Source organism: Phoxinus phoxinus (genome assembly GCF_949152265.1).
Source record: "Phoxinus phoxinus genome assembly, chromosome: 25".
Lineage (NCBI taxonomy): Eukaryota > Metazoa > Chordata > Actinopteri > Cypriniformes > Leuciscidae > Phoxinus > Phoxinus phoxinus.
Genome location: NC_136900.1, coordinates 24,372,581 through 24,394,629, shown reverse-complemented (window position 1 = coordinate 24,394,629; position 22,049 = coordinate 24,372,581). Strand labels below are relative to the sequence as shown.

The 22,049-nt window shown below is 38.2% G+C and overlaps 1 protein-coding gene across 9 annotated transcripts in view; it reads right to left on the bottom strand.

The window, feature by feature from the left end:
• The window catches only part of znf609a (zinc finger protein 609a), a 134,571-nt gene that overhangs the window by 23,343 nt on the left and 89,179 nt on the right, over positions 1 to 22,049 (bottom strand). For all 9 annotated transcript variants that reach the window (XM_079604651.1, XM_079604652.1, XM_079604658.1 and 6 more), the window contains one exon: positions 9,946 to 10,171. In XM_079604651.1, coding sequence (XP_079460777.1) covers positions 9,946 to 10,171 — 226 coding nt within the window. The remainder of the gene's footprint in view (positions 1 to 9,945; positions 10,172 to 22,049) is intronic.

Below are 22,049 nucleotides of genomic sequence, written 5' to 3'. Positions count from 1 at the left end.
GTACTCTGAGTTAGTCTATAGTTGGCGACTGGAAGAATGGAAGTATGATCCCATAACCCCTCCATCTAAAAAGCAATGCACTTGTCATCTCATATCCCATTTCTACCCTGTGCCCTTGCCTCAGAGCAATAAATGGGTAATTTCCATTGCTGTGGGCCCCTTAGTTCAAGCTTCCCCAATAGCCCCACATCAAAGAGGATCCTATTGGCAACAAAGAACTGACGAGCCCAAAAAAAAAAAAAGGAGTGGGGGAACAAAGGGGCCTGGGTCACCAGTCTAATTCCTCTCGCAAAGACTTTCATTAATAGGCAAGTATGGACCCGTAGTCTGCCCCCATGTCCCGCTAGGCTTAGGGAGGGGGCAAGAAAAAGGTCCCCTGGCATTGACCCTGCACAACCTTCCCCATTCTCTTTAAACCCGTCATTCTCCGCAGTCCCTCTTTTCACCGGCTGAAGGTCAAATGGAGAGAAACCGGGTGGAAAAGGGGATCTATGTGACAAAGGCAGGCCAACAAGTCACTCAAGCTCGTGGAGTCCGTACTCAAAAGTAATTATCTGATGAATGTCTATGATAAATTCAATGAATTCACTTTAATAACTCAAGTGGTGTAACCATAGCCATAAAAAAATAGGGATGCACGATATATCGGCCACCATATCGGTATCGGCCGATATATGTTAATTTTTAATGTTATCGGCCTGATAAGAAAAATTGGCCGATATGGTAAGTCGATAAATAATGGATTATGTCCACTGTGCACTGTTCAACATGATGGTTTTGAATTGCTTGAAATATGGTTGGAATCACTTAAAAAAAAAAAAAAAAAGGAAAATACAGTTCAGTGCAACATGTGCAGAGCAAGTCTATCATATCGGCTACATATAATAAGAACATTATAATTGTGTGCTTGAGACATGGCTTTTAATGATGAGACTTTTGTTTTTGTAATAAGGATCTCAAAAAATAAAATCTAAATAAATTTAGATTTATCTGCCAATATATATCGGTTATCGGTTTGCAAATATAAAGCATTATCGGTATCGGAAAAAATTAAAAAATAAATACCATGAATAACATGAGTATATGCATCTTTATTAATACAATGTTTAAGGTAAAAAAAAAGAAAAAAAAGATAGGTAAAACAAATACAATAATTATCAAAGCAAGAAGAATATGCTAATAAACGACAAACACACATTTCCTGTTTGACATCTGTTTTTGCACGAGACTAACGCAGGAACAATCAGTCATCCTCAAAGAACAGACTTGGTTGTCAAAGACCTGATTGTTTTTATGAGGTTGCGATCCTTTGACATGTTTGCTCGGGTGGCTGCTCCCACTGATTATCCGGGTCACATGACGGAGGTGAGCAGGTCTCTTGAGAGAGGGGGAAGGAGTGCACTTCTTTTGTAATATCCAGACTAGTGATTTAGCACAGCTGAGTAACTTGTGCTTCGTTCCCTTCCCCTTCCCCCAGACATCAATCCTCAGCACTTCTTCCCGGAGGACCACGAAGGGTTGCCAGGTGCCGTTTATAAACCCTTGAGTAAAGCAGAATTGAAAGGTACACAAACACATCTTGCCATTCAAACCTTGGAAATAAACAATGACTCTCTGTTCCCAGGCGATATCTTCCCGTACACGTTCGTATTACTGAAGAGAGCTCTAACGTCAACACCCGCGAGGCCGTTTCTTGCTAGTGTGTCTTCATCGGGTTTGGATTTTTTTCAGCTTGCAAAAGCCAGAAGAAATAAACGAGCTGCATCTGGTCATTGGCTACGTTTACATGCCACCAAATAATCCGTTAGTAATTGGATTAACGGCTCAATCGGACTGAAAAGCCTTCATGTTTACACTGTAATTGACCCGATTGAGCTCGATCCGAATTACATTTCGATCGGATTGAAAGATGTGGTTTATTCCTTATCTAATCCAATCAAGAGAACATGTATGATCGAATTGACAGTTCGCAAAGCCCCGCCCCCCTTAGTTACTGTCGCTATGTCCGACAAGCTACGCCGCTCTCACACACACCATGTTCTCACGCAGAGAAAAACACATCGCAGAGCAGAGAGACACTGACAGACACAGACTAGATTACCTTTGATATTAAACATATTAAACAAAGTCTCACCTTTCACATTTGGTAATTTTTAAAAAGAAATGTAAACAATAAATAGCGTTTTGTGTCTCTTTAATGTGTCGTGACAGATCGCTGTCGTCTCAGTTAAAGCCGCTCGTGAACCGATCATCTCTTCCTTCTAGTTCATTTATAGCATCAAATAAACATGAATGAACATCAGAAGGAATGTTGTTTTAACCGTGGAAAGACGTCAGTACACTCCGCTTCTCAAGCTCAAATCCTCCCATGTTAATCTACTAACTCTCCTGACCGCTTTGTCGGACAAAATGGCGGATGATGAAGTATGATTGGTCAGATCACCTGTCAATCAAACTCCCTGCGAAGGGTCAATTATGACCAGAAATGGATAAATATTAAGTCTGGCTGTTTAAAATAAATAAAGAAGCGATGTATGAGAATGGTTATTATGCGCAAACAGCGGGAAACTCTGTAAATTCGTGAAGTGTGCGCATGTCAAAAAAACAATTCTGATTTAACGCTTGTGACATAAACCCGATCACATGTTTAGAGTTCAACTAAACACTACAATCCGATTGAAACAAAAGTTGTGCATGTAAACGTAGCCACTGACTCTTTGTTCCCAGGCGATATCTGCCCGTACACGTTCGTATTACTGAACGTAGCGTCAAGTACCCACCCGCGAGGCCATTTCTTGCTAGTGTGTCTTCATCGGGTTTGGATTTTCGGCTTGCAAAAGCCAGAAGAAAACCACGAGCTGCATCTGGCCATTGTTGTCCAATATTGACAGCGCTGACAGGAACCGAGAAAGCCGGCCCGATCCCGCTGCGAAACGCAAGAGCTGCTAGACGAGCAGGAGAAAGACTTTGATGGAAGATCTGAGGGGGGGAAAAGGGAAGTGTGGAACAAAACCAAAAGCAGAGCTTGACCACAAGCCGAGACAGAAAAAGACAGGCTGGATCTGGCATTGTGTGAGCGCTTGGCTCAGCGAGGTCTGTCTGACTGACAGAGAAAAGAAAGAGACACAAGAGATACTAAGAAGAGGAATGAATACCACACTCTCCAAGGCAAACATGACAACCCAACAGGGCTCTTTGTGCCTGAGCCGACATCCACATGTCAAGTGTCTGTCTTCATTACATTCGTTCGGTAAAGGGGACAATAGCCACGACACAAGACTTCTGCTCTGGATTTGGACAGATCCGCTGTGTTTATGACAGACGCGCCGGTAGGAGAGGTGGAGACGTGCCATCAGGAGAAACAGATCCAAGGACCTCCTCACAGCAAAGTAAACAACCTCCAATCGTTTGGAAAGGTCTGGCGGTTCTCCAGAACAGCGTTCGTCTTGAATACTTCGCCATTTTCCTTTAAAGAGATGCTTTACCGTCAAAACAAAGATTACTCACACACCAGATTTGTTATGTTTTTTCACAAGTGTGTGCAGGACACTATAGCCCATACGGAAATGTAATATATGACATATATGTCCCTATATCACGTCATATAGGCTAAATATAAGACAATTGCTATCACAAATATACATATCTCTACATATATGTTGATATAGGTTTTTAACATGTATAAATTTGCCATATTAAATGAGTATTGAGTATTATTATTTATATAATACTGTATGCTTTGACCATATATGTCACCGATATGTTTAATTTATATATGCCAAACTATTTAACTATTTATTTTAAGTCTACATATCCACATTTCATTTTCAAATCTTTTATAAATAAAATGTATTATTTATTATTATTTTACCTCTTCTTGACCGGCTCATGAAAACAAAACAAATACTACACAAATTCTATTTGAAAACTGATAATTATATATGTGACATGTATATATAAAAACACTATTATACATACATAAAATATATGGGCTGGTTTTATATGTCAATTGTTCCATTTTCTAATATGTTTTAAATATGGGCATATATATTTTATATATGTGGAGATATTTAATATGTATATTTCATATGTGTACATATATTACATTTCCGTATGGGAGTTCATGATTTTAAAAAATAAAGTAAACTGACAAATTATAACAAAAAAATTCTTCTAACCAGTAAAAATTATAACATTTTGGGAGCAAAAATGACTGGGAAACTTTGAGCTGATCATGTTTTCTTCAGTGTTTTGTCTGTAATTGCTAATGCTCTTTTCACACACACACTGAACACAATGAAGCATTGCTTGGTCACTGGTTGAGCTAAACTGGTATTATCTAATTGTGTAGTTAAATTTACCAGCTGACAGATATTCAACATAATTCATGTGTGAGACAGTCTAACAGAAGGACACTGTGAGTGTGTGTGTGTGTGTGTGTGTGTGTGTGTGTGTGTGTGTGTGTGTGTGTGTGTGTGTGTGTGTGTGTGTGTGTGAGAGTCTAACAGAAGGACGGACAAAACCTGTCAGATATCAACTGAGTTCTGTCATATTTTATCACCATTTTCTAAACTATAGCGAATAAACTGATAATGTGAGAAGTGTTGACTGTATAATCCCCTTTTATTTCTGGAAAAGACAGTCTTGTGGTTAAGGCTCATTTGAACACCAGAGCATCATGCTTTCAAGACCTTAAACGCAGGACTGGTTACGGCTGCCATCCAATAAAAAGAGAGAACTTGCTCGAAGATATTCCCACAAAGGACAGCCAGGACTTGGTTTGCGTGTGTAGAGGTTTGCCACCCAGACTCGGGCATCGGCACAACTCTGGCCTGGCAAAGACTCAAGATAGTTTCGCTTAAGCCAAGCTAACGTCGCGCCAGCGCGCCACAGGGATGTTTTTCCGGAGAGCGACTTCAGGAGCCATAAAGCTCTGGAAGATTTGACATTTCAGAGTGTGGGAGGTGGGAACAGCAAGAGAAGAGGCTCACAGACTGTGTAAAAAGATGGATGACACCCCTTCACTCTCTTCCGTTGGTGAACAGTGAAAAACTGACAGAAAACATCTTTGGAAAAAATGTATTTGAAGTGTAATTTGATTGTTTAGTTTCCATCGAGATCTACAATCTACTTTCCGTGAACTAGGGTTGGGTATCGTTTGAATTTTAATGATTCGATTCTTAATTTCGATTCCAATAAGGTAAAAAAACAACTTAGATATCATTCACGTTTAGTCTTATTGCAAAACATTTAAGTGTAGCTGAACAACACTTAGCCTAATATCACATTCATAGTAATTTATGAAGAGGTACTTGAAAAGTGCTTGAATTACCGGTATTGAAAGACAATATATATGTAATTAGTGTTTCATTTTTTCTATGAAACTATATTTTCATGCAAAATGAACATCTGATAAAGATATAAAGACATTTTGCATGAAAATAGTTTCATAGAAAAAATTACTAATTTCACTAAACACTAATTTCATATATATTGTCTTTCAATAATCCAAGCACTTCTCGAGCACCTCTTCATAAATATGGCTGTTTTCAAGGGTTTTCCAGGACGTACATTTTCAAAAGGTCAAATTCAAGCACTTTAAGCAGCTTGTACGAACCCTGATTAAAGTATAAACTCAGTAATTAAAGGAACTAAGGAACAAATAAAAAAATTAGCAATCGAAACAAATAGATACAACTGAACAAAGACGCCATTGAAATAAACAGTGTTTTAAAATGTTCAGATATTCAGGTACACAAACTAATCAAATGTAAAATAACACTGCACTTTATAAATAAGATATACATTACAAATATAGAAGTTATTTAGTCAATATTAGTGTTATTATAGAGAATATTAGTGTTATTATAGAGAATATTAGTGTTATTATAGAGAATATTAGTGGTGTTATAGAGAATATTAGTGTTATTATAGAGAATATTAGTGTTATTATAGAGAATATTAGTGTTATTATAGAGACAAAGCAGGAATATTAGTGTTATTATAGAGAATATTAGTGTTATTATAGAGACACAGCAGGAATATTAGTGTTATTATAGAGAATATTAGTGTTATTATAGAGAATATTAGTGTTATTATAGAGAATATTAGTGTTATTATAGAGAATATTAGTGTTATTATAGAGACACAGCAGGAATATTAGTGTTATTATAGAGAATATCAGTGTTATTATAGAGAATATTAGTGTTATTATAGAGAATATTAGTGTTATTATAGAGAATATTAGGGTTATTATAGAGAATATTAGTGTTATTATAGAGACACAGCAGGAATATTAGTGTTATTATAGAGAATATTAGTGTTATTATAGAGAATATTAGTGTTATTATAGAGACACAGCAGGAATATTAGTGTTATTATAGAGAATATTAGTGTTATTATAGAGAATATTAGTGTTATTATAGAGAATATTAGTGTTATTATAGAGACACAGCAGGAATATTAGGGTGATGTCACTTTAAGCGTTGCCCAATAACCGGTGCAGAACTGAAATGGTTTAAAATCACAATTAAAATCACCTTTTCTGTGCGCACGTTCTGCTTGAATTGTCTAAAGTCATATTGAAATGCTCACAAAGGAGGAATCAAAATTGTAATTTTATAACAAGTATCCGATTCCTGACCTCAAGTGTTGGAATTGAATTTCGATTCCCAACCCTACCATGAACCCCCCATTATTGGCTCTGGTTTTGAGGAGCTGTCACTGGTGGATAGCGTTGGGTTTGGGCATTTCCCTCTCCTCACGCTGACAGCTCCGGAGGAGGCCGATCTTTGATCCGCTCGGGTCTCTGTCAATACTGCAGTCCCAAAGGTCAGCATTTGGTAGTCAAATTACACCGCAAAGAGGAGGTTCAGCCTTTAGGTGCACATGAACATGACTTCAGTTCAACAGAACGCAACATTTTAGACGAGAATCACATACATATGCAGGAACAGTTCATGCACCAGTGATGCGGAGAAACTAGCCAGCTGTGCTTAACTTCTGTAAGCTGGTGTGATTTATTCTGACTGCTAATATCTATAACTAGGGATGCACTGATATGAAAATTATGGCTGATACCGATAACCGATAATTCTTTGCATTTGCAAGCCGATATATTGGCCAATAAATCTAAATAAATCCACATTTTTATACAATTTCTGAGAGCCTGATTACAAAAACAAAAGACGCACCATGAATATAATGTTCTTATTATAATTTTATGTAGCCGATATGATAAGACTTATACTGCACATGTTGCTCTGAATTATCATTGAATAATTGTGATGAAACCTTTTCACAATATTCTAATTTTGAATTTGGGGTTTTCATAAGCTGTGAGCCATAATCATCACAATTATAACAAATAAAGGCTTGAAATATCTCACTTTGCATGTAATGAGTCTATATAATATATTAGTTTCACCTTTTAAGTTGAATTACTGAAATAAATTAACTTTTGCACCATATTCTCATTTTTCGAGTTTCACGTGTAATAATTAATATCTAGTGTTTATATGTTGAGCCTTACGGGTGCAAGTTTGAGCTCACGCAACAGGAACGAGCACAGTGGACAATGAAAATTGGCAACGTGCAATATCACAAAAACAAAACAAACATTCCAGCCTGGAAACGCATATTTCAAAGTAAAATAACTGGCTGTAGAAGTGTTTTGCAGAGACACTCAAAATATGCAAACATATTACGGTATTTTTTTGCTTTAGAAGAGGGAGAAAGCTATATACAGCACCTTTAAGCTTGGCTGCGTTTACAATGGCACAAAAAATCTGATCTTTTACTCACATCTGACCGATCGGAAATTCGTAGCATTTATACGCAATACACACAACATCCGATTTTTTCGTGTCCAATCTGAGCCACTTCCAAATGTGGTTTTAAATCAGATACAATATAAATCACATGCAACAGAGTCACACTTTTTTTCATAGTTTGGCTGGTCTTGCGACTTATATTCAGGTGCGACTTATATATCAAAATGAATTCATACTGACTGAGATGAACAAGAGAAAGCATGACCGTCTACAGCCGCGAGAGGGCGCTCTAGTTAGCGGAGTTGTTCAGAAGCGACACCGAGGAAGAACTCAATGGATTCAGTGTTGAGGAATGAGATCGGGAGCTTGGGGAACTTGCTGACCGGTAACTTGTTGGACTCGCTGGCTAATGTTAGTTTAGCCTATTCAGCCTCCCAGGTTTATGTTCTTTATGCTATTGTGTAGATTAAGATTAAATGTCTGTTCTTGGTCTAGGATTTTGTGAAATAAATTTCTAAATAAATGCGACTTATAGTCCAGTGCGACTTATATATGTTTTTTTTTTTCCTCTTTATGACGCATTTTTTGCAACTTATACTCCGGAAAATACGGTATATAAATAATTTTTAATAGCACAACCATTCAAAACCAGGGTCTACCATGTGCATATTAAAACCATCACCGAAAATCATTTTGAGCGGGAATTAATGTAAACACAGATATCGGATACCGTCTTAAGTTAGGGTCGAAAGATCGGATCTGTGCATTGAGACTTGAAGTGTAAATACGGCACTTTTGACCTCGCATGATATTTTCAGTCAAAGCAACAAAGGCGAAATATGTCCGGTTGTTCAAATAACAGAAATCAGCCAAATAGCACAGCGAGACTTGTGTTATTTGACACCGCTAAAACAGAACCTGTATTGTCAGGTTAATTTGCCTGTAAATGCCTGTGAGCACATAATAAAATAAAACTCGCCCCGGGGGGACCGTTTGACAGCAAATAACACGCATACAAACTTCACAGGACTGAGGAATGAAAAACAGAGAGAGGTTCAGCTTTATCAAACTGCAAATGTCTGGCTTTTGTTTGTTTACAGCACAAACACAAGCAGACGGCTAATGTCTAGTCCTGACGCTTAAATCTGAGCGGTTTGGCACAGGTCCTAGATGAAAAACACCAGTTTTTATGGGGGAAAAGCATTGCGTTTCTGTCAGTCACCTGCCCCAGCTCAAGCCAAGCTGGAATTAGCGTCCAGGGAGCAAAACAAAGCGTGTTTCCTCTAGTGTGCACTTCTCTAGATGGGGAACAGGCTTCATTATTTATATATACACACTATGCTATTGGAAATCCATATTAAACATTGTTGCGAGCCGACAGATATCACTGAAATAAGCGTCTTGAGAAATCACAGAATCGGAGTGTCAGCCGAACAGAAAACTAGCCAATCGGAAGCGTTATTGGAGGTTGACGTTATCTAATTTATTCAATGTGGCACAACAGTCAAATCTATCACAGCATCTACTCATTTGATTGAGATAACAGGAAAAACACACAAATAAATCAGCTTTGTGATCAAACAGATCTGTTTAAACCTGTCTTCATTAGGGCTGCATCTAAATAAAACCAAAAACGAGACACATGTGCTAAAAAACAAGCGTTAATGTCGAGCCCTGAACCTGGAGCAACTTAAATCATAACCACATTTATTTATCAGGAAAAAAACATTAGATTTTGTTCCCCCCTATAGTCTTTACTTTAACACACGCGCACTTTGAATACAACAGCGATTACATGTTTAACTGATAGTGTGTTTCATCCATCTGGTCTCTCCATCATTGTCTGACTCCGGTTTGAACATAAAAGGCTTAAAGTTTTTGAAATGTTCAGTGCATGTGTGTGTGAGGTAAAAAGACACATGCTCGTGAAGCTCCGCCCCCTGCACCGGGAGCAGCAGCTCATTTGCATTTAAAGGAACACACACAAAAATGTGTTTTTGCTCACCCTCAAAAAGTGACAACTTTAACATGCTATATAATAATATCTGTGGGGTATTTTGAGCTAAAACTTCACACACACACTCTGGGGACATCAGAGATTTATTTTACATCTTGTGAAAAGGGCATTACACCACTCCTTTATCTGATAGCGTGTTTCTTATACGGCTCTTACCGTCCTCAGTCTCCTGCCAGACGATGCCCTCCAGGTTGACGCTGGTTCCAGGTTCACAAGGACCCAGACACTCGGGCTCGGTGGCCAGGGCCACGTCGGAGGTGTTGACGGCTACGGAGCGCGTGCGGACCATGATCTGCTCACACGAGGACGAGACGTCGGTGTTGAGGACCGGCGCGAGGAGGTGGAGCGGTGGAGGTGCCGGCGTGGACACCGGAGACTCCATCTGTGGGACATTACAGAGAGGGTTCTGTTAGATCGTGATCACAACACCGTAATAAGACTATCGTAGAGGTGTATAGTCCAGGGGTCAGAAAGTAAAAGCCCTGCCATATGTTTATTCCACCCAATTAGGTCTAATTAGTTCTATCTCCTGGCTGAAAAACTGTGCTAATTGACCCTTCACAGGGAGTTTGATTGACAGGCGATCTGACCAATCATAATCCGCCGCCATTTTGTCCGACAAAGCAGTCAGGAGAGTTAGTAGATTAACATGGGAGGATTTGAGCTTGAGAAGCGGAGTGTACTGACGTCTTTCCGCAGTTAAAACAACATTCCTTCTGATGTTCATTCATGTTTATTTGATGCTATAAATGAACTAGAAGAAGAGATGATCGGTTCACGAGCGGCTTTAACTGAGGCGACACAGCGATCTGACACACACATTAAAGAGCCACAAAACGGTATTTATTGTTTACATTTAGTTAAAAAATGACCAGATTTGAAAGTTGAGACTTCGTTTCATATCTAAAGTAAGCTGGTCCGTGTCCGTCAGTGTGTTGTCAGCGGTGTGTTTTTCTCTGCGTGAGAACATGATGTCTTGAGAGAGGCGTGGCTTGTCGCTGTCGGTCATAGCAACAGTAACTAAAGGGGGCGGGGCTTTGCGAATGGTCAATTAGCAAATCCAGGTGATAGGAACCAAATACAGAGGACTTTTACTGTCTGAACCTGGACTTTACATCAAAACATGGTTTGTAAACCTGCTAGAGGAATCTAGGACGATTTCAAAGCATTCAATTATAACGGTAAAACTTAGTTAACATGAACTGCACGTATACAGCATTTATTAATCTTTATTCATGTTAATTTCAACATTTACTAACACTTTATTACAATCTTGTTAACATTAGATAATGCACTGTGAACTAACAATGAACAGCTGGATATTTATGAACTAACATTAACAAAGATGAACAAAAACTGTAACAAATGTATTGCTGATGGTTAGTTAACTAATCAACTAATGAACCTTATTGTAAAGTGTTACCGTTATTACAGTATGGTGACGATGAATAACCCCTAATGTGAGATGCCCAACAAACAAATGTGAAACCGTTTAATGCTAAAAAATATGTAAATTCTCCCAGAATTTAGTTAAAATACAAAGACTTGGAGTAACACTTTATAACCTATAATTATAATAAATATTTTTAGTTACATTAACCATCAGTTGTAATATTGGTGAATATTTATATTTTTTATAAAAACTATTTGTACTTAAATAAAACATTAAAATGTATATCAATAATAATATTACCTTGTAATAAATATATAACATTTCTCAGTGTTACTCCATTTAAATATTTTTGAGCAAATAAAAGGTTTCATATTCACACACACACACACACACACACACACACACACACACACACACACACACACACAAATATGATCCAATATCTACATTTAATTCAAGTTTATAAAATGATAGCAGTATAAGAAAGTTTGTAGGCCTATGAAACAAAAAAAGTATCCAGAGTTAGATGTGAATCCGTGTTTCAACAATAATTCGGCATTAACGTTCATTTCAAATAAGGTAAAAGAAAAACAAGGACAAGTAATAATTACAATAACTGTAAACAGACAGCTATTAAAGCGTAAGCTGACATTACGTTTAATGCCAAACCTCGAAGTTCAATTACAGCAATTATACCCTGGCACGGGTGAAGTCTGCGAGCGCAGAGGGTGATGTGTGGGAGTCTGGGATGTGTAGCCTTAATGCCAAGAACCATCAGTGCGCTCTGTGATCATCACTCATGCCTAGCGATGCTTAAGAGCATGGGTTCATTTCGTGCCATTCGATTTCAGATTCGCTGCTGCAAATTCAGCACTAGACACATGAGCCGATTTGATAATCTAATTATGGGCTTTTGTTGAATTGAATTAAAGCTCGTTGGTGGGTGACAAAGAATTAAAAGCTAAAGCTTTGAGATAAATTTCCAATTTCCTTCAAAACAGACATTAAACTACTCCATAGTAATTAGCCCATATCTCTGTTGACATGCATCAACGTTCTCTTGGGTTCGTTTCGTTCGAGAGTCAATGGGATCATCCGGGATCAAACACATTTTGTAATAGACAAATCATGCAGCAGATCATCAGACCAATTAAAAAACAAGATTTAGTTAAACTCAATGACACTGGAAAACCTCAATGCAAATCAACAGACACCAACTTTGGCTTTTCATTTCACTGAAAACTGATAAACAACTATAACTGGAGAACATTTTTCAAGAAAGTACTATTTCAGTCTTTCTACTTGTGTAATACTTTGCAATTATCTGTGAAATTTACTTTTAAATTGTAAAAAAAAAAAATAATAATTGTGCAGTGCAACGATTAATCGCGATTAATCGCATCCAAAATAAAAGTTTGTGTTTACATAATATATGCGTGTGTACTGTGTATAATTATTTTGTTTATAAATACACACATATGCATGTAGCCTATATATTTAAGAAATATTTGCATATACTGTATAAATAATATTTATACATAATTTATATTATATATATAAATAAAACTTTCTTAAAAATATATGCATGTTTGTGTATTTATATAAACAAAATAATTATACACAGTACACACGCATATATTATGTAAACACAAACTTTTATTTTGGATGCGATTAATCGCGATTAATCGTCGCACTGCACAATTATTATTCTTTTTCTTTCTTTTTTTTAAGAATTGGTGCATATGATCCAAACAGCAATTAAATGTTTTTGGAAGGAATAAGCCATGCAAATGTCACGTTACAAATGTATCGCGATTAATCGTTGCCCAGCACTCACAATAATATATAAATGCACGCACAACAAGAAAGTGTATTAAATAATTGTTGATTTTAATATCACGTTGACTTTAAAAATGTAAACATCCTCATGTCTGAATGCGTATTCAGCAACATATTCAATCTGCAGAAAGTGAAAGAAGACCCAGAACGCTGAAATGAAGAGGACGAGATCTGGCTGGATGTTAACGAGCGACGACTAGAGAAGCACAAACATTTGTTGCCATCGTGACTCACAGCTTGTTCACCGCCGGCTCCAGACTGAACTCGGCTGTAAGTGATAAAGCAGCTGGCGCTCGCAATGCCAAGGTCATGGATTTGATTCCCAGGGAATGCCTGAACTGATAAAATGCATTCAATGCCAGTTGCTTTGGAGTAAAGTATCAGCCAAATGCATGAATATAAATGAAAAATGTAAGATGTTTGAACAAACAGAGTCACGCAATGATGAAATCGGCTCTACTCGCTTCTAACGCATTTCTCTTCTCAGTGGCATCCGATTCAGCACAGCTAATTAAATCCTCTGTGCTCTTCAAGTGTCGAATTAGCCTATTATTATTTTTTTTCAATGAAATTTTAGTTCGATAATGATCATTTATTTTTTGTGGGATTTTGTGGCACTAAATTATATTTATGCTGTATTTATAATCCATTTATTCACTTTTTGATGAGCATAGACCTGAAAAGAAAATGTCCAAATTAAACAGTTGTAAATTTTGAAACGCTGTAGAGCACAGACTGAAGTTTAGTCACTTTTCAAAGACGACAGTTGTCTGTTCTTGGTCTTGGATTTTGGGAAATAAATTTCTAAATAAATGCGACTTATAGTCCAGTGTGACTTATTTATGATTTTTTCCTCTTCATGACGCATTTTTTGACTGATGCGACTTATAGTCCGGAAAATATGGTAACTTCATAATCATAAATATGGCTGTTTTCATGGGTTTTCCAGGTTTAAATTTCAAAGTCAAAGTACGTCGTCAAGCACTTTCAGCACCTCGCAGGAACCCTAACACTACTTTACTGTGTCGGGCAGTCAGAAACTGAACACTTGGCTTCAGACGGGATTATGGGAGGATTAGACTGAGGGTGTTGCATTCAAACACCTGTCCTCTGGTACGGTACTGTAAGTACTGTTTACACACACACACCACACATCTATACCCGAGGCCTATTGCGATTGACGATGCGAGGAAACCGATGGAAAAGACTCGCCAGTAACATCAACACAACATTAAAGACCTTCAAATCCAATCAAATGGCAATAAATGTTTCAATTAAAGGCACAATAATCCAGTGCTCACAATCTACAACACAATACAATACACATCAGGTTATAATTGAATACATTGCAATATTATTACAGCTACATAATATTTCGTAGTGTTCATGAAAATCTATCGAGACTACAAGGTTTTTCCCATGACTAACAAACACTGTGTCCTAACAAGACGCGATGCGATAAGATTCCAGCGACAAATAATGTGTCTGTCCACACTAGACGCAACGCGACTGCGAGATGCGTCAAAATCAATCAAAACCCACAGCCAATCAGAATGTGGGCGGAGTCTCGTGCCGAGTGCACAGCCAATCTGAGCAGCGTGTGGGCGGAGTCTCGCGGCGAGTGCACAGCCAATCAGAACGGTGTGTGGGCGGAGTCTCGCGGTGAGTGCACAGCCAATCAGAACAGCGTGTGGGCGGAGAGCAGCGTGTGGGTAGGAGCCTTGCGGCGAGTGCACAGCCAATCAGAGCAGCGTGTGGGCGGAATCTCGCAAGAAAATGGATAAGTACATAATCAAATTCACGAATACACCATTTAAACATTATTGAAAATACATAGGCGACTGAGTTCCTAAAACAATCTTTGTCAAAGAATACACTCATTTGTTCACAGTTTGAATGTTCTTGTTTCCATTTGTTTAATTTCAAGATCTGAGGAGAATTATCCACTGTTGCTTTTACGGCTACAAAGCTGGAGCACTAAATGATATTCAAAGTCACATGACACGCTTTTAGCATTAAATAAAGCACATAAACAGTGCCTGAGATCATCATTGCCACACTTTGTGTTTGTTGTTCCAGCGCGACGTCACAGAAAAATAAAAAACGTTTATAAAATAGAAATCACCGCAGCTGGTTAGGACAAAAACTCTGAGTAACATGGAAAAGACGACTTTTATCGCGCGTCGTGTGTAGTTAGGACACGGTGTAAGACGTTAAGTAGACGAGACTTTAGGTCATTAAACGATGACTGTGACTATATCAACATGCAATATCGTTGATGATGAAAAAGGAGACAAAAAATGTAGTTAAATAAAAACTGTTGTTTTATAGGCTAGATTTATGATAGGCTATTTACATATCTTCATGGAACATGATCTTAATATCCTAATGATTTTTGGCATAAAAGAAAAATGTATAATTTTGACCCATACAATGTATAGTTGGCTATTGCCACAGATATACCCGTGCGACTCGTTCTGTGGTCCACATTTATGATAGTGTCAACACAGCCTGAGCATGTATGATCCGCACAAACGCAAGAGAGAAACACACGCCGCTAAACCCAGAGCCTCTCGAGTCACACAGCGTGAGGTGGAATGACTGGAAACAAGAGCTAAATTAATACCGAGCCTCAGAGGGAGAGACAGCGAGGTTCAACAAAAACAGCGTTTGCTTCCTGGCTCGGTTTCTCATTTGCGGTCTGAAGCGCACCATTAGCGGTTCTGAGCTCGTTTTCTTTTAGTTTCCCTCCAAGTTTGGCGTACACCAACCCTGCTCAGAGTCCTGCTCTGCGGTTAACACAAGATTGAGTTTTTCAAACAACTGACACGCCAAGCCAAAAAAATAAATCGTGCACTTTTTTTTCTCTCTCCCACCCTAGCCATCATTTTTCTGAAACTATCAGATAAATCATCTCGAAACTACACCATAATCTGGGCTGACGACAGGCTTTACTTATCAAGTACGATTGTGTGAAATGAATACCTCTACAGGAAAGAAACATGACCTGCCACTTCTGAGCGCGGTGGACGGCCCAAGCGAGAGTGACACCTGAGAGGACGCCTGTAAAAGAAGCTTTCCTTGCCAACGGAGAAGAACTAGCGGGATCCCACTCGGGTCTGGAACGCATCGGGCAATCTCTAAACGGATAACATTTCAGCCGTGCAAATGAGCTCTCCAAACGCTTCGAGGAGGACGACGAGGGAAGGAAGACTGGAGGAAAGAAATCTGGAAAATTAGGATCTGACAGGGAAGCGTGGCAACACCAGATACTTTGGTGATATTTTTTTTCCTTATGTAGATTCATCCTTATTAAAGTTATTCAGTCCAGAGCAGCGAGTGATTTTCTCTTTGTCTTTTGTTGTTTGATTAACATTAATGACAGGAATTTTAGGCTGCCGTCACTTTAAGAGCGAATGCACTGATCCAATATACTGATACACACGTTTACTTTCTCAACGGTTTGCGTTCATTTAAAGCCCTATTCGGACGGGACTAGTGTAACATGGGGGGGGGGGGTACAGTAATAATCACCAGAGCTTCTCTGTGAGTTTAGTCCCGTCCGAATGTGCATCTCAGTGATCATCACGGACAACGTCAGTAAAGATTACAACGACTTTTACCTTCAGTAAAAAGGTCCAGAAAAATTACCTCAGGTAACACTAATGCCGAGCGAATAGACCAGCTGTAAATACACGCAAATATTTCGTAATTTTCTGGTTTAAAAGTAGTTTTCTGCAAAATGTAAGTATGGAGACGCTTAAGCATCAGTCGCTGGGACGAGTCTATGGCAAACTCAAGTGTTTTCCACACACCATCAGATCAGAAAGAAGATCGAAAGCACTTGTTAGAGGCACGACACATTCTTTAGCGTTAGGTAAGTGCCTATCACCAACACAATCCAATCTTAAAGCTACAATATGTAATTGTTTTTCGCCGCTAGGGGTCGCTAACCTCTTACAATAACACAGGCGTAGGTTGATGACGCAGTGACGAGCTGAAGGCTGGGACTTGCTGTCAAGCTGATGGATCTAATAATGTTAATGGATGAGTGAAAACATTGATGTTTTTTAACTTTACAGTGGTATGAAGGGCGCGATTGCTAATAATAGACAGATATCACACGCGAGTCTCGCGGATATAAAGGAAAAAGGATTTTAGGATAGTTACTCAAGTGCTGATAACTACTCGCACAGGTCAGTTTATTTGACGAATTAAACTTGTGAGGTAACGCAGCGCTGTCTCTCTCGCTCTAACGTTACACTATCATACTAAACATTTGAGTGTGTTGAAAGTTATAATGTTATTCTATGTGTTAGTTCGTTTGCTATATGAAACTAGCAGCTTACTAGTAAGCTAGATCAACATTAGAATAACATACAGATCATATTCTAACATTTCATCATGTTGAGCTATATAACATTGATTTGTTTTATGTACATTTGCTCACCTGTCTAATAAAGCATGTGCAAGAGCGGCGTCGCTGTCAAGTCGTGACTCGTGACGCTCTGTCAAGTCCAAGTTAGTCGCGGACGCTAGCTCTCGGCATCTCGAAAACGCCACGCTGATATTGAGCCTCGTTTTAGTTCTCCTTTTGTCCCAAAGTCTGCTTGCCATGGTCCATAATGTTTGAACGAAATGAGAACAGCGTGCCGCGAAACGTTACGCACTACGCAGTTGTCCACGTCTGTCGCCATGGTTACATCATGGTAGTGTTGGGTCCGAGTCCACCTTTGTCGAGTCCGAGTCGAGTCCAAGTCCTTAACAACCGAGTACAAGTCCAAGTCCGAGTCCAAAGAGGGTCGAGTCGGACTTGAGTCCGAGTCCTTAACATCCGAGTCCGAGTCGAGTCCGGCCGAGTCCACAAAGATTTAAATGATTTGAAATTGACCTTTCACAAAGACCCGCCCCTCTTGGTTACTGTTGCTACGTCCGACAAGCCATTCCTCTCTCACTCCACATGTTCTCGGTTGGAGCAAAGAGGACACTAACAATGTGACAACAGACAAGACAGAGCAGGGTACTTTTGGTTTGAAATAAAGTCTCAGCTTTCAATTTTTTTAATTTTTATGAAATTCAAACAATAAATACTGTTTTGTGGTGCTTTAATGTGTAGGCCTCAGTTCAAGCAGCACGTGAACTGATAATCTCTTCTAGTTATAGCACAAATTTCTAAAAAAGAAATCAATACACACTATTTTTCAAGTTCAAGTCCACTGCCTTTAATCTACTAACTGATTTGGTTTGTTTGTCGAACAAAAATGGCGTGTATCTGCATTATAATTGGTCAGATCACCTGTCAATCAAATCCCGGCGAAAGGTCTCAACACTGAGCTCCTAAATTAATATTTTAAACCTTACAAAATGATTGCAATGTATAGTTACAGTCATACGTTTACCTATTGTACATCTTTTAGAATCTGCAAGGTAATGCTTAATAATGCAACACGATGCATTAAGAGCCAGGGGTAAACTTTTGAGCAAGATGATGATGTTTACATTTTTCTTATTGTGTTGTACATGCTAATATCTTATTTAGCCTCTAAAGGGTTGGACTAAATTAATGAATGCATTTTTAAACAAATAAGACCAATTTACACCAATGATCCAGTTCAAAAGTTTACACCTCTTGGCTCTTAACGGATGCTTCCTTCTTGTGCATCACTAAATGTTTGCAGGGTTTGTAAAAGTTGTGTATGAGTCCCTCAGTTGTCACCAGTGTGAAAGTATACGGATCTTACAATCATAGTCACTCTTATTAAGGAGTCAAATATGCAGAAGATGCTGGAAAAGCAAAGAATGTGCAGGAGCTGGATGATTTTTCCTCAACCATTAAAAAAAAAGAAAAGAAAAAAAAGTTGTTGATCATTCAGGTAATGACACAATATTAAAATCGAGCCTATGTAATTTGTCTTTATTTTGTGTTTGTATTTTATTTAGGCTATTAAACATCTGTCATGTGAAAAAGCTTTTTCAGGGCAGTACTAAATAGAAACAATGTGTATGATCCGTCTTATTAAAAAACATATAAAAATAACATTTTGGAGATTCTGCAAGGAGTATGTAAACTTATGACTAAAGTATAAATGCAACAAAAATGATAACATTATCAGACGCCAAAATGTTGCTATGGTTAACACGTTCTTATGTTACAGTTGCTATGTGTCAAATCATCGCAATTTCATGACTCAAAGGACAAAAATTAAGTGGATTCAACCCCACATTAAAATGCAGTTATCACTCTTTATAATTTACAGTGTGAACGTAACCACTGGTCCTCTAGAAGTATGAAAAACAAAACTATTTAGATTGTCAACAGCGCTCCCTTTAAGCCATCACTTACCGCGTTCGGCACTCTCCCTAAAACTCTCGTCATAAACACTGACTGAAGTTGTCCGCACTGCACAGTGAATATCTTATTTATATTGCGTCTAGAGAGACTTTGTTGTTTATGAGGGGATTTGCGAAAGGATAAAGCTCGTGCTGATTCTAAACATACATTTTGAGCGAATTATTCGCATGCGGACTCTAAAACGCCTCTGATTTGCCACTGTGTTTATGCACTTAACTGTGATTGGCTACAATGCTCAACGCTGAAACAACGTTGTTTCGTTTCGTTTTTGAATAAAAAAAATCACAAAATTTAGTTTTGTGTCATCCAGTGCCCGGACTCGACTGGACTCGGACATTTTTCCGAGTCTAAAATGTCCCGAGTCCGTGTCAAGTCCGAGTACAAATTAATTCGAGTGCGTGACAAGTCCGAGTCCATATAAAATTGGACTCGAGACCGGACTCGAGTACCCCAACTCTACATCATGGCTATGGCGGAAACCGAGGATAGCGCGGATATTGCGTCATTGACAAGCATCATTTTTTTCCGGGACGGGCCATTATTTAAAATTTTTATTTCTCTGAAATAAACAATATTTGGAGACTTTTGGGATATTGTGAGTACACAACTGCTGGAAATATATCTCACTGTGCAAGTGATTTTTGGATATTTTATTACAAAATTCTTACATATTGTACCTTTAAGTGAATAATTAATACATCGTTCGACCGGACATTACTGTTTTATATATTTATATACATATAGGTTATGTGTTTGTTTGCACACGTGATATCAGGAAGCAGCGTAACACACACATGACGACAGGAGTGACGGCGATGTGCAAATCGATCTTCCCTTGTAAAGTTAATCCCGTCCAAATAGGGCTTAAGACATAACCAACTGCGTTTTTGATGATGCTCGCCAAGATAGGCATTATTCTTATTGTCAAGCGCAAGATCTGAATTAGGTTCAGCTTACATGCCACCAAAATCAAAATGTGCCTCCATCCGAGGAAAATCACATCTGTTAAACGAGCGTCACACATTAACCTGAACTGCATTTCCACTGCAACCGTGAGCAAGACGGCGATGGAAATAACAGATGCCTCGTGCTCGGAGAGCAAAGTAACGTCTAGCCACAGCAGGATGACCACAGGGGTGGGAGCGCTCGATGACTTCAATGTTACCAGGGAAAAAACCCACGGACGCCTGCCAACACACGCTGCACACCTTCGAGACGCGCTTGTGGCCGAAGACATGGGATATGTCTCTCCTGCGATAACAACACACACACAGCAAGAGGGAAATGACAAATGCAACTTAGTGCAGCAGCATATAAAAGCTTTTATTTAGCAGTGCATGACATTACAATTCTATTAGATTAGTTTAAAATTATATTGTCAAAATATTATTTAAACAAAAACAATAAATATAATATATAATACACCAAATATAAATACATTTTAAATGCTACACGCTTTTATTTGGAAGTATATATGGTATTAAAATTCTTGCCAACCTGATATTGCTTAGATTAAAATAGTTTTAAATTCTTTAATATTTTGTCTGAATATTATTTTAGCAATAAAATAATATTTATAACAAAATAAAATAGTCTAAAAAAGCAAAACGGATAACAGTCAACGCTGAAATACAGTTTAAGAGTGCACAACATTAAAGTTGTAGTTACAATAATGCTAATAAAAATGTATTTATAAATATTTTATATAATAAATTATTTATATTATAAAAAAATTCAATGAGTATGTCTAAAAAAAATAAAACTGTAAATACTAAAATAAAAGTTTTAAAGTGGATTTAACATCAATACAGAATAATGTAAAGTATATGAGAAATTGATATGCTACATTTTTAGATTTAGTAAGGATTTCATTTAACGGTTATTAAATTAGTGTTTTTATATATTAAATTTAGTGAGTGTTAGATGATGGTAAAATTAATCCAATTAAAATAGATCCATATTATGATCTAATGACGATAACGTTTATTACTGTGTTAGTACATAAAAGTCAAATGCCGCAAAAGCAAAACATTACAAAAACAAACCGTTAGCTAACAAGAATTTCACCGGAACATCAAATAGGCAAAAAGTGAGGAAAACCCATGATGCTTTAAACCAATCATCAATCAGCACCTCTCAGCGCGTCGACAGAGTTTAACAAACGTCACGTTATGTTTAGATGTACTTCACTCTGAGAGGCCTCACAGGTTAGCGTCGCTAATCCGAGCTATGTAAACAACAGCGTCGCGTTCAGGCCTGAAGAAAAGGGTGTTAGGAGACTTTAAACATCCTCGTGTCAGCCTCACATCCTGAATGAAAGAATCGTTGCAGAAAAACCTGCATTCCACTGCATGAGAAAACAAAGTCTGTTAGCCAATCAATGGCGGAAAAACAAGCGGAGAGAGAGCCGCGGCTTCCAGCGCTCAAACCAAAACACTTCGGCACTGCCAGACCAAACACGCCGCTCATGCCGTGTTGTTTCGCGGGGGCCTGTTTTCTTTAAACGCACAATGTGAAGGTGTCCGATTCAGGATCCCGTCGTTCAAAGGCAAATTCAAAGTGGATGACTGATTAAAAAGACTAAATATGACCATCACAAACCCAGTCTGGAGCCGCACGGGTATATCTGTGGCAATAGCAAATATACACTGTATGGGTCAAAATTATCCATTTTTC